The sequence below is a fragment of the Chlorocebus sabaeus genome, chromosome 11, assembly GCF_047675955.1.
Source record: "Chlorocebus sabaeus isolate Y175 chromosome 11, mChlSab1.0.hap1, whole genome shotgun sequence".
NCBI lineage: Eukaryota > Metazoa > Chordata > Mammalia > Primates > Cercopithecidae > Chlorocebus > Chlorocebus sabaeus.
In genome coordinates, this window is record NC_132914.1 from 17,059,277 (window position 1) to 17,072,610 (window position 13,334).

Below are 13,334 nucleotides of genomic sequence, written 5' to 3' on the forward strand. Positions count from 1 at the left end.
ATGATTTTACTCTTATTTTGTCCTGCATGCATTACGTTTCAATCATGGACTTGTTGAAAGTGTATACAAACCATGTCTTACTTTTCCTTTTTTATCTTCATTGTACCCATGCTAATCCTGGACATTCACCAAATATGTGGTGACTTTTGGATTTCTACATTGGCAGACAGAAAAGCACTTTTTAAGACTTAAGGTTTGTCAAAACCTAAAGATTTATAGTTTGCTAAAGCCTATTACAATAAATAAAGATGAGGTTACTGGCTTAAGAAATACATCACAAAAGGTTATGTACTAAAGTCCTCCTCTATAATTGAAGATGATAAAAGAAACTAAGGTGAGTTTAGTCACTTTTAGTTCTAACCAAAAATAAACCCACTCCATGATGTGATGTTGATTGATCTGATATGGTAGATAAAGAACAGGAAACACACACAGTGAAATGTAACTTCTGTAAACGGAGAAGCAACAAGAACTATCTGTGACTAGAAGACTGCATAGTCTCCACAGATTACTTCAAAAGAAGAGCTTAAGAACAAGAACAGGTTAACTGAGAGAAGAGAATTTTCTATATGCCTGACCTTGACTATTTCAATAGAATTGTTTCTCAAGTAGAGGATAAGACATTAGGTTACCATTGCAGGATATTACTTCAGAATTTCAAACTTCCTTTGCTTTCTGTTTATGCTCACCAAACAATTAAATGTGTCCCCTGCACATGATGACTCATAATAATAGCTAACATTTATAGAGCTTTTGCTATGTGTCTGGACTACGTTCTGGGCACTGATGTCATCCTGAGTGATGTCAAAAGTTTTACAGAACAAAACGATCCAAAATTTATCTAGGGTATGTCCCTCAATGAAAAAAATAAGCAAACTAAAACAAGAAAGTTTCAGTGGCTTTTTCAAAGTCACCAGGAGCAGTTCAATGGCAGAGTTCTCTGATTCTTAGATTGAAACTTGTTTTACTGCATCTTCACTGTTCTCTTGTTCCCTGATGCTGTGGAAGGAAGACAGGCAGAGGAGAGTATGAGCAGAATGGGCTTCCATGCTTCTCTGCCATTTCAATCAGATACATTTTATTTTATGGCCTATTGATTATGTTCTGAGAATGATATCCTAAATTGCTTCACTTTAAAAATGATTAAAAAGCATTATTTCTATACCACTTACTATTTGATAAAGTACTGTATCGAAGCTGTAACTCACAATACTAATCTTTAATCAATTTTATTACTGATTCAGAAATTAAAATGATCTTTTGAAATTCATTAACTGTGTTTATTTTTAAGAACATATTTGACATAGACTTAAGGGGTAAGGACTGCCTGACTTTAAGGATTGATCATTTGGTAGTGCTGGAAATTTCACCATCTCTTTATATCAGGTGTGTCTTCTAAGGAGACATAAACATAAAAGGATGGGAAGAAGATGGGACACATGTCTGGCTAGAGATTTGGGAAAATGGATGTTATCAGTCACAAATTCACCTTTTTTCCAATTTGTCAAAATCTGACACTACTCAGGAGCATATAGCTAGTTCGGATCTTAGCAGAATGTTGTTTTAAAAAGTTTCAAACGATTCACATGAAATGGTTAAGTTGTACTTACTGATGCATGTTGACAGAAATGATCCAACTCTCTTAGAGGGAAACAGGCAGGTGCTGAAATACTCCAGAAAAGGAGACAGAATTAGTAGTGGTAGGATGCTGATGGCATTCATTACTGCAATCGGCAGAAGAAATCCATCCAAATTCAGGTTGGAATTCATGGTTTGCAGATAATATCCTGAAGGAATCTGCATTCGAGAGGGAAACAGCCATGCATTAAGACAGTGGCTTAATATTGAAGAAAGCATCGTCCACCAGAGACCTTCCCTCTTGCATGTACTCTGAGATGGCTGAGCTGGATGTTCCCTAGTTTTTCAAGTCCCAGTTATGAGCTGATAAAGGGTCTTCATCTGTGGTGGCAGGAGCTCTGCTCGTCTATTGACAGTAGTACTTATTCCTCATGGAAGACTCTTTCGTCATTTAGTCTCTCTTAATTTCTATGAAAAGTAATGATGGCCCCAATTTTGTGCTTAAGATGACACATAAAAACCTAATAACTTAAATTCTGCAGATAAGCAAAGTGACTTTTCTTCATGAACACTAATACAAAACCAGTAAAAAATACTAAAGACGTCTGTTTTTACCCTGATGAAAAAAAAAATGAGACTAGAATAGATTCTTTAAAAAGCATCTAGTTTGGTGGCAATATAGAAATAACTTTTTTCTTAAGAAGAGGGGCCCAATGTGGACACATGTTAATTGCTGTAGGCTGTCCTTGAGGGGGCTGTTTAGAGAGGCTTTGTTTCCAATGTGAACTAAGTAACATGGGGAGGAAAAATAAACCTTCTTGTGTCTTTGCCCTCCCTTCAAACTAATTACATGATACTAGAATTCCATAAAGGAAACAACATGAAAAAGATTTGCATGATAAAGTACAGATTTAAAAAAAAAAAAAAAGAAAAAAAAAACCCTGTGCTCCACCCCAAATCCTCAATGTATTGTTAGAATTCCTTCATTTTAAAAATAACCCCAACCCTAACTAAAACTCTAACACTAATTTGAAGTCTCTTAGTGTATTCCAATCCTCTCGGCAACCGGGTGTGATATCAGTACCAAGGGATGATGTCACATGAAAAAGGTGTCTCTTCACTTTTCTAGTTCATGAGCTTTGTTACAGCTTCATCATGATTTTTTGTTTGTTTGTTTGAGATGGAGTCTTGCTCTGTCGCCCAGGCTGGAGTGCAGTGGCGCAATCTTGGCTCACTGTAAGCTCCGCCTCCTGGGTTCACGCGGTTCTCCTGCCTCAGCCTCCCGAGTAGCTGGGACTACGGGTGCCCGCCACCACGCCCGGCTAATGTTTTTGTATTTTTAGTAGAGATGGGGTTTCACCGTGTTAGCCAGGATGTTCCCGATCTCCTGACCTCGTGATCTGCCTGCCTCGGCCTCTCAAAGTGCTGGGATTACAGGCATGAGCCACCACAACCAGCCCATAATGATCTTTAGTAGCGTATAGTATTTCTTTAATTCCCAGTGGTACACAAAGCTATTGAGTGGCATGGAGAGAAAGTCAACCAAGTCTTCTTGAGGAATGGATCCTCCAAACTCTTATAGTACAAGAACTGCATTAGGATCCCTGCTTCACCACCATCCTGGGAGAGCAGTCTCGCTCAAATATCCAGATGATAACTTCTCATTTGAAACCTTTGCTAACCCCTTCTCTAGACTCAAATGTACAGTTCAAGAGGGTATATATGGAGAATCAGTGTTATAGTGTCAGTACAGCTGTTACCAAGTCCACCAATTATAAAATGAGCCTATTGCCATGTTAACTGCCCAAACACAGGACAAAACCACATTTTCACTGAGATTCTTTCTATAGAAAACGTGTCCTGGTGATCATTTATCTTCCGATCTTTAATTTGACCCTTAGCATAGTAAACAAGGATTGTTTTGGCTGGGTACAGATGGCAAGAGTTAAAGGAACATTAGTTCGTTCTGCCCTACTTCAATAAAATTATTAGGCATGGATCCCCCATCGGAGGAAAATGAATGATGTGTTTTAACAAAAAGTGCTGGCAGCAGAACAACTCTAAGACTGAAAGGCTCCCAGCACAACTTGGAAGTTTCTGTTACTGATTTCAAATGAGAATTATTGTTAATAGGAATAAAGTTATTATCGGCATGAATCACAGACATGGAAATCTGTTAACTTAATAATGTGGCAAATGTACTATTAATCTTTAGTGAAGCAATATTAATATATTGCCTAATCTTAGAAAAGGCTCCAGTGTCTTGAAAGCTTGAAATCATTTCTGCCTCTGCCTCAAGTTCTGAAATCATCCCCCTGTAAAATTTTAAATACTTTTATTTCATCCAAGCCTGTGAGTATTCAGAAATAATTGCTGTCAATAGAGATTCATTCTCACCTTTGAGTGGCCAGTAATGTCAAATGGCAACCTCATCAGCCGTAATATCAACATATTTTAGATGTATGTCTTGCAACTGAAGGTCAATAATGGCTACTAAATTTAAAATATGTATGAAATTCTATGATGTTTTATTCTTGGTACTTTGATTGCCTTTGTATTGGTGATTATTCCATTTGGGGCAAAAATCTAATCCCAGCCTATCCTATTGGAAATTCCTCTGCCTCCCTGGCGAAGTATGATCTAAGCATTTTCTTTGAAGTTTCTAGCATAACATTACTGCATATAATTTTGGAATCTATGTAGTATCAGGGATTTTTAACCGAGTGCAAGAATGATATTGAGGGTAATAAAGCATGGCCCTTGACACTAATCCTGAGTTGGGATGTTGCTGTGCCACACACTAGCAAGGTGACTGGGAACAAGTTGCAAGTTCGTTTCTGAACCTCAGATTTAGGAAAGTGATAGCCATGTAGCCTTGCTATGGGGATTAAATTACATACTGTGAAGCTATCTTTTAGAAGCTATGACACATAATAGGTGATCAATAAGTGTTAATTTCTATGCTTTGCAATAAATTGGGCATGTAGAGTTGGTGATATGCTTAAAAATTAGTTTATCAAAATTTATTGTAATTTATGTTAAATTAAAAAATATATGACAGTGTGCAAAGAAGGCTGAAAGTTGGTGGAAAGAAATATCAGGTGTCATTGCATTATGAAGTTAAGCAACTGGTATTCTGTGCTACTTGCACATAAGGGTTTCAGGTTAGCTATGGACCGACCATGTAGTAATTTTGTACTGTTTATCAGTTCTTCCATTCTAAGAGGTTTTATTATATTAATGTTTACATATATGGGTAATATTTCTGCTGTATTCTGTTTTTGTGCCTACTGCTATTGTAAAGTCAAGAGGGAGTTTGAATCTCCTAAATCAGACTAGTTTTCATGCATTATTTAGTCTAGAGGTCAAGAAACTTTCTGTAAAGGGCCAGATTGTAAATATGTCCACATATGGGTTCCGTGGCAGTTACTCAACTCTGCTATTTTTGTGCATAAGAAGACACAGATATTACAAAACAAAGAGCATGGCTATGTTCTGATAAAACTTCATTTATGGACACTAAAATTTAAATGTTATACAATTTTCTTTTTTTTCTTTCTTTCTTTTTTTTTTTTTGAGATGGAGTTTCGCTCTTGTTGCCCAGGCTGGAGTACAATGGCATGATCTCTGCTCATCACAACCTCCGCCTCCGGGATTCAAGCGATTCTCCTGCCTCAGCCACCCAAGCAGCTGGGATTACAGGTATGCGCCACCAAGCTCGCTAATTTTGTATTTTAGTAGAGTCAGGTTTTCTCCATTTTGGTAAGCCTGGTTTCAAACTCCTGACCTCAGGTAATCTGCCTGCCTTGGCCTCCCAAAGTGCTGAGATTATAGGCGTGAGCCACCGTGCTGGGCTAAATTTTATACAATTTTCATGTGCCAGAAAATACTATTCTTTTTAATTTTTTTTCAAACATACAAAAATGTAAAAATCTTCTTAGCTTACAGGATGTACAGAATTAAGTAGCGGACTGGATTTGGCCTGCAGATAGTGGATTGCTAACCGCTGGCTTAGAGGAGCAGGCACTGTACTGAGAGACAGAGGACAGATTGCGCTTTCCCTTGCACTAGTGTTAACTGTGACCTGCGGTGCCTCACCTCTACTGAAAGAAAGTCACTTAATTTTTCTGAGCCTAAGGTTACTCTTTAACAAATAAGGTAGTTGATGAAGTTAATCTCTAACTTTTGTTGCAGCTCTATTATTCTGTGATTTCTAAATATAACTCATTCATGAGCCTTCTAAATTCCAAGTTGGGGGTTAGCAATGAACAAAGTCCCAGATTTGTTCAAAGACGTTTGTAATCATTTATTTTTTGCAGTAAATAAGTTAGTCTTTAACTATAACCACATTTAAACATTTTTTAAATCACAAATATCTATAAAAGATACTTTGGGCTTAGTGTTTTCCCTTGATTTTCTCACAGCACAGGAACAAATTCCCCAAGGAACTAATAGAGTGGGTGGGGAGAGAATCGCTTGCTCATTAGTACTTATATTTAAGAGTACAGTGGAGGTGGTACTCAAATCAGTCAATTCAACTACTTGTTAGTACCACTTTCTAAAGGTTTAATGAGGGAGGAAGGCAAAACCTTTGGCTAAAGGGAAGTTTGGTAATTGCTTACAGATCTGATATGTTCGTGCACTGCTCTTATGCCTTACAACTATGCACTCTGAAGTACTGTCTGCACCTACTGACAGACATTTATAGCTCCACAAAAGAAACACATCCCGGGTCCCCTCAGGTATGCCTCTGCCTGACCCCGCTTAGCTCTGGAAATCAGAGCCTGTAATGATGAGAAGCTTCTGTGGGATAACTGCCTGCCAGCGTATATGGAAAGCACTCGTTGGGGAGAAAATTCACCTTGCCTTGTACTGTTGACATGCAATCACTTTCCTGTTGTTGGGGCAGTACTCATCGCCTTTCCTTACCTGCATAATGCACATTCTGTAGAGGAGCTGAAAAATGAAGAGAGGGAGAAGGGTGAGGAAAAATGTGGTGTCTTCTACATGGAGCTCACTGCAGCAGCCACCATTTTTTTCTTTGGCATGGTCTGACTGGCTTGTCACGTCTCTGGCAAGAGGGCAGTATCGCAGGTGGCACGTTTTCAGTGCACGAACCAACACCCCAACGCTTGTCAGGAGAGAACAACCTGCAAGTAAATGGAGATATTATGTATTAGTATAGGAATTGGTCTCCAGTTTTTCAAGATGCTGATCAGAAAGATAACGATTCAAGGATGCAGGGCAGTGAAGTGAGAAAGTTTTTAGCACCCAAATGGTTGGATTCAAAGGACCACGCTTCTAACAGTGATTCTGGCATCCTGATGACCAGTCCAGGGTGGCACCTAGCAGTTGATGTAAAAAGTGAAAAAGGTAAGATCAATGAAAACATATTAAAAGGGAAAGAAAGGTGACAAAATAATATGCCAAAGTTAAGGACTTCAGAATCTCTGAGAAGTCTCTAACTTTAATGCATTAATGAATACAATAAACTGAACTTTCTTTAACATCCTTAACACAAAGAACTAGTACTATCTTTTCATATAAATTATTATATAAACAATCCTCATTTTACTTAGCAGGTAGAGGGTGGCTTCTTATTGTGACATGGAGATGAAGGGAAATGTAATCTCTGCTTTAACTTTAGCCCTGGATTTCAGAAATAAGGTTAAACTTTGAACTCTCTAAATGATTTTATGCATGTTCATAGTGTCATTAAGAGTTCAGATTAGATTAGTTAGCTTTTGACTTTTCCAGTAGTTTCTTCTAGGTTTACATGGCTGTTGCTCTATGATCAGAAGCGCTTTATTGCTTCAGATGGCAGCACTTACTGCTAGTGATTTGCAACCTCCTTGTTGCTTCTTTTATTTTTCTTTGAGATGGAGTCTCACTCTGTCGCCCAGGCTGGAGAGCAGTGGCGCAATCTCGACTCACTGCAAGCTCCGCCTCCCGGGTTCACGCCATTCTCCTCCCTCAACCTCCAGAGTAGCTGGGACTACAGGCGCCGGCCACCTCACCCGTCTAATTTTTTGTATTTATGGTAGAGACGGGGTTTCACTCTGTTAGCCAGGATGGTCTCTATCTCCTGACCTCGTGATCCACCCACCTAGGCCTCCCAAAGTGCTGGGATGACAGGCGTGAGCCATGGTGCCCTGCTGTTGTTTCTTTATGATCTTTCAGTTCCTACCTTTTCTTTGACTCCATTAGGATTTCCTGATACAATGACAGATAAGAGACCCCCGTTTAAGTAGCAGTTCAGCTGTGCCATCATGATGGTTACAATTTTTCATAGCACTCCCTTTGACCAGATAAATCCCCCCAGAAATTATGTAGACACCAAACTACTGTTGCCAGGTAAATGGCATAATACATGTGAAAATGTTTGTTTCTCAAAAGAAGGCTGCTATAGAAACTCAAAGTATAGTTTGAAAGTCATTTTGATTATGTTCAAGTTTCCTATAATAAAATTCTAGATAAAATGCATTCTAATGAAATTCATTTATATGCCATAGAGTCTGGGTTTTTATATTTAAATAAAGAATATGTATTAATATATTTTTATAGCTATAAAGTAGTTATATTGATTTGATCTGGTCTTTTCTTCAAGAGTTGTAATAGACCCATTATGTCAGCCTTTGATTAATTGAGGTAGCTGGGGGCCTGGTAATTGAATATGGAGCCTTTCACCTCTAAGTCACTGAATCAAATCCAGCCCAAATTGGTAGTGACCAAGAATGATTATAGCTGTGGCTCTTTGGTGGCCTTTGTGAAGTGTGCTTAGGTCATCTGGGAGTATGTTGGGATACTTGCTAACAGGAGATAGGCTTATATCTATAGTCACTTTTGCCTCTTCTTAGTCACTGTTGCCTGAAGTAGATGAAGGCCCACGTACTGGTAAGGCCAAGAAAATAGAAGCCCCTGTGAGATGCCAAGATTTGTTTCTCTTAGGAAAGAAGTAATAGGGACTGCTCTTTATTATTAAGAGAATGAACTGCTCTATTATGAGACTTTCCTAGCTATTTCAATTAGTTTACTTAAGGTTTAAGATGAGAACTGAGAATGTGTTGATGAACAGTCTGGAGACTGAATTTGAACAGGCCTGGGCTGGGGGCTTAACTTCCTGACATTTCCTTACAATCTTGTCTCTGTTACTTATCAACATGTTCTCTGCTAAACTGTTGCAAAACGGTGCTGTGTAGATAGTAGGTTTATTATGAACACTGATCTAAATTATGCTTTCAGGTAGATTTTATTATTAAATGATAAGTGTTTGTAGGATGAAAGATTATTTCCAAAGATATTTTCCCCAGTTTCCCCCCAATTTTTTAAATTCAGGAATTTGTATTAAATATAATATATTTTAAACTCACTAACCCTTTTGTGTACAAACAATCACTATTTGTTGCAAGATAAACTTGGATCTGCTTCTAATACATGACAAATCGATACCTGCAATCTTATTAAACAATTAAATATTGCCATCATTTTATTTCTAATGAGAGGTAGTGGTAGTTCAGATTAGTGCTTCTCAACCTGTGTTAAAAGTGAGATTTTAAAAAAATTTCTCAACTATCATGGTCAATTCATTTGTGAAATCCAATAAAAATGAAATATCTAAACCCAAAATAAAGACATACAAAATATAAGCCCTGATATTTTTATTATTAGATTCAACAGACATAAGATGTCACTGTCCATAAATATCTATGTATGTTTTCTCTTAATGTCTGTATTTATTTTGTTGTATACTGGCAAGAGATAGTTCAGACACCAGCGCTGCTCCATGAACCAGGCTTTGTGTAGCACTGGCTTCAGTTGAATATGTACTTTGAAAAATGAACTTGTTTAAACAAATAAAATTGTATCAGATATAGTGATATGAAGCAACAAAAACAAAATGGCCAAGAAACAAGAAATGATAACATATGAATGAGGTCTAAAACTCTAGCTAACACAGCAAGGGCATATAATTGATGCCAAAGAAATGTCATCACGATCATTGATTTATTCCACATATTTACTGAGAAGCTACCAGGAGTCAGAAAACTGTTTTAGGCCCCGAAAATATAGCAGTGGATAGTACCTACAAACTCCTGATTCTTCTTTGTGGTCGGGGAGACCCTAAAAGCAGGAAAATATTAGGCAAGTTCTATGATGAAAACACAGTGGGCTGATATGATAGAGACCTACTGTGGGGTAGAGGAGACCTCCTAGAGAGTTGACATATGAACTGAGGGTTAAATGACTAGACATAGGCAAAGAGACCTAGGAAACATATGCCAGACTTATCATGAAGTAGAAATTAGCCAGGAGGGGTTCAGAAATCATAAAGGCCAATAAGGCAGTAGCTCAGTTAGAGGGAGGATTGTGGGGAGATGAGGTCTAGGAGGTTGTCAGGGGGGTCAGATTATATAGGTCAAAGTAAGGAACTTGACGTTTATCTACAATAGTATAGAAAACCATTAAGAAGTTTTAAGTAGACTAGAGAGATCTTATGATGTGTATTTTAAAATAGTTACTCTGGAACCCTGGTAGATGCATGGATAATGAATTTTAGGGACCTGGGGAACAGGCAAGAGATAGTGGTGACCCAGACTAGTACAGTAGTAGCCATGAAGAGAAATGAAGAGAATGGGATGGTTTTTGAACAATCAGTAAAATTTTCTGATGTGGGAAAGGGGTGGAAGAAGCAAGAAAATTTGAAGATGTCTTTTTTCCCCCTTAAACAACTGGATGTTGGTGACTTTATTGAGAGGGAGAAAAAAAGAAGCCAGTCTGTAGTTAGCTGAATCAGGAGTTGTGTTTTGGTCAAATTAAGTTTGAGGAATTATTAGATAGCCAAGTCAACATGTCAAATAAGAAGTAGAATATATGCTTTTCAAGGTCAGGAGAGAGGTCAATATGACATTGAGTGTTTGGTATATTAGATGCATTAAAAGTCATGAGTCTAGAGATTAGTTGAGGAAAGAGGCAGGAAGAGAAGATTCAGGGTCCCTGGAATGAATCCTAGGGCTGCACATCGGGTAGGAAATTATCACAGGAGAAAGGTTGGTTAAGGAGACTGAGAAGAGGTAGACAATGTGCTAGATGAGTTGTAAGAGGGAAGGAAAGGAGTGAAATAATAAACCTAAGTCGATCAACTAGACTAAGAGAGACCCAGTAAGTCAGCAAGAAAGTCCAAGAAAAGAAACTATACAATAATCTGTCTACCCAAAGGGAGTGGCCCTTGTCCCATGAAACTGTAGTTACCACTAAATGTTAGGATGGATACCCTGTTGAAAACATTTACATGTAAACATCATACCACTTCCTTGGATTAATCCATTAGACTTAATAGAAAACTCATGCCTTCTATGCAAATAATTTTGGATGTCATGTAGGCTCAGCCTTTAAAAAACTCCATTATCATTGTAGTTCTCAAATTGATTTTCTGTACCAGGAGCAGAAATGGGAAGTTGACGAAAATACTGAAATGAAAAATTCAACTGAGACTTCAAGTTCTGGTTTAAATGTGCAGGGCAAACACACCAGGCGTGCACATTTTAAAATAAAACAGATGAACTATTTTAAGTGTTTTATTGCAAAACTTAAAGATTGTAGTTATTACTATTTTAAAAAAAAAACTTTTAGAAAGCAGTTTTCCTATTCTTTGGACCTTTAAGTCCTTGGCTTTAATGTTCTACTTTTCTGACCTTGATCTAATCATGAATATCTATGCTACTTAATTATAATAAGAAAAAGCCTACATTGCACTCTAGATGGTAGATGCACATTTTTTTTTCTTTGGTCACCTGCCAGTTCTCAAAATTATAGCAGTGGGAAGAAATGCAAATGAAAGCCATGCTTGACAGCTAAACATAATGGAATGCATGGTCCACATTGGAAAAGTTACCTTAAAATAAAAGGTAGCATATAAAAAATCATTTCTTTAAGGTTACCTATGGCTTTGAATTACAGCTTTGAGGAATTTCCAATTTAGTCATCAGAGAGAAAGAAGCCAAAATAAGGATTATATACTTCTCTAGAGGAAAGACAGAGTTCTACTTCATCATAGTTGGGTGATCTTAGAAATAGTAAACAAAACAAGGAAAACAAAGCACAACCCTCAAATATTCATTTTATAGAGGCTTGTGTAAAGTCAGCCACTGGAGAACATTTTCTATGCTAATTGTTCCTGTAGCTAATAAAGTTTTACCTTGTTAACATCCAAAAACAGGTTACCTTATCACATGTTAAAATATGTAATATATGGACTGCAATAGGCTGGTAGTAAACAGAGTTGATTATGTAGATCTGTATTAGTTGAAGGAGAATTGTATTTCTTTATTCAGATGAATATATATTCAAATAGTAGATTAAGAAGCAAATGAATGGATGCTGAATAGTTATTTAGAAAATTTGAATCCAAAAATAGTATATATGAATGTATGTATACATATGTGTGCATATGTGTGTGTGTATTCACAAAACTCCAAATTGTTTGATAATTAGACGCTTGAGAAAGTGCCAAAGTGGTTTTTAGTAAAAATCATATACTTTACATTTTCTTCTTTTTTTTTTGCTGTTTGGGATGTTTTGCATATTGACTCCAAGAATGGGGTCTATCAGGAGGACATGTACTGCTAAGTGCGGTCCACAGACCACAGAGCTCTCAGAAACAGGACAGTGTATAATATTTTCAATGCTTCACTGCCTCAGTATGTGGTATAATAGAATGAACTCCAGTCTAAGAAAAAGAAGACTTGGGTTCTGGTTTCACTGCAGCTCTTTTCTGTGACATCTTAAGCCAGTCATTTAATTATATTATGTCTCGGTTTCTGTGCTCAGTTTAACAATAACAAACATTGATTGAACACTTACCATATTCAAGTATTTATAAGACACAGGAATTTCTAATTGTTTTTATAAATAGATAATTTCAACATGTGTGGTAAATAAAATGATAAACGTGTGTTCAGAGTGCTACAGGAGCAGGGGCAAAGCATCCAGAGGCTGGTCTGCAAAAGGTGCCCTTCCTACCTACCTTGTAGGTATATGATAAAAATGAAATAACATTGGTGAATGTGCCTCATTTTAAAAAATGTAACTCATTGCATTACTATTGGTAGTAGCTGTATAGAGAAATAAAAGGAAAAGAAAAATATGTTACGAATTAAGGTCTGAGTTAAACAAGATGAATAGAGAGACTTAACAATGGAACAGAATAGAAACTCCAAAAGTACAAGTGAAAGTACGCAATGAAGATGGCATCTAAAATCAGTTTGAAAAACATAAGCTTTTTAATAAGTAAGGTTAGGATAAGTTGGTAATAATATGGAAAAAAGATACAGTTGAGTTTATTCTTAAAAGATATTCTGACATAATTTATGAAGGGGTCAGAGAGGTAAAGAAAAGAGGTAATAAAATGAATACTAAAATAAAATGTGGATTAATTCTTTTATAACCTAAAAGTGAGTAAAACTTTTTACCATGACTCAAAATTTAGAAGCAGTAAGGGAGAATATTGATGAATTTTATTACAAACATAAACCCCAATGAAAGACAAAACAAACACATGGAAAAACTTGTGCATAAAAAATAACACAAGAAGCAAGTTAAAAATATGTATGATAAATAGGAAATAATATTTGCAACTTTTATCATAGATAAAATGTTAATACTCCCAAAACATAAAAATGCTCTAAAATTGACAAGAAAGGAACAACCAAACAACCTACTCTTAACAAATTGAACAAAGAAGCAATCACAAGGGAATT

General features: G+C 36.8%; 1 protein-coding gene across 1 annotated transcript in view; it reads right to left on the reverse strand.

The window, feature by feature from the left end:
* The window catches only part of SLC15A5 (solute carrier family 15 member 5), a 97,695-nt gene that overhangs the window by 47,847 nt on the left and 36,514 nt on the right, over nt 1–13,334 (reverse strand). The window contains exons 4-5 of the mRNA XM_007967775.3: nt 6,508–6,728; nt 1,611–1,797 (exon numbers count right to left, since the gene is read on the reverse strand). Coding sequence (XP_007965966.3) covers nt 1,611–1,797; nt 6,508–6,728 — 408 coding nt within the window. The remainder of the gene's footprint in view (nt 1–1,610; nt 1,798–6,507; nt 6,729–13,334) is intronic.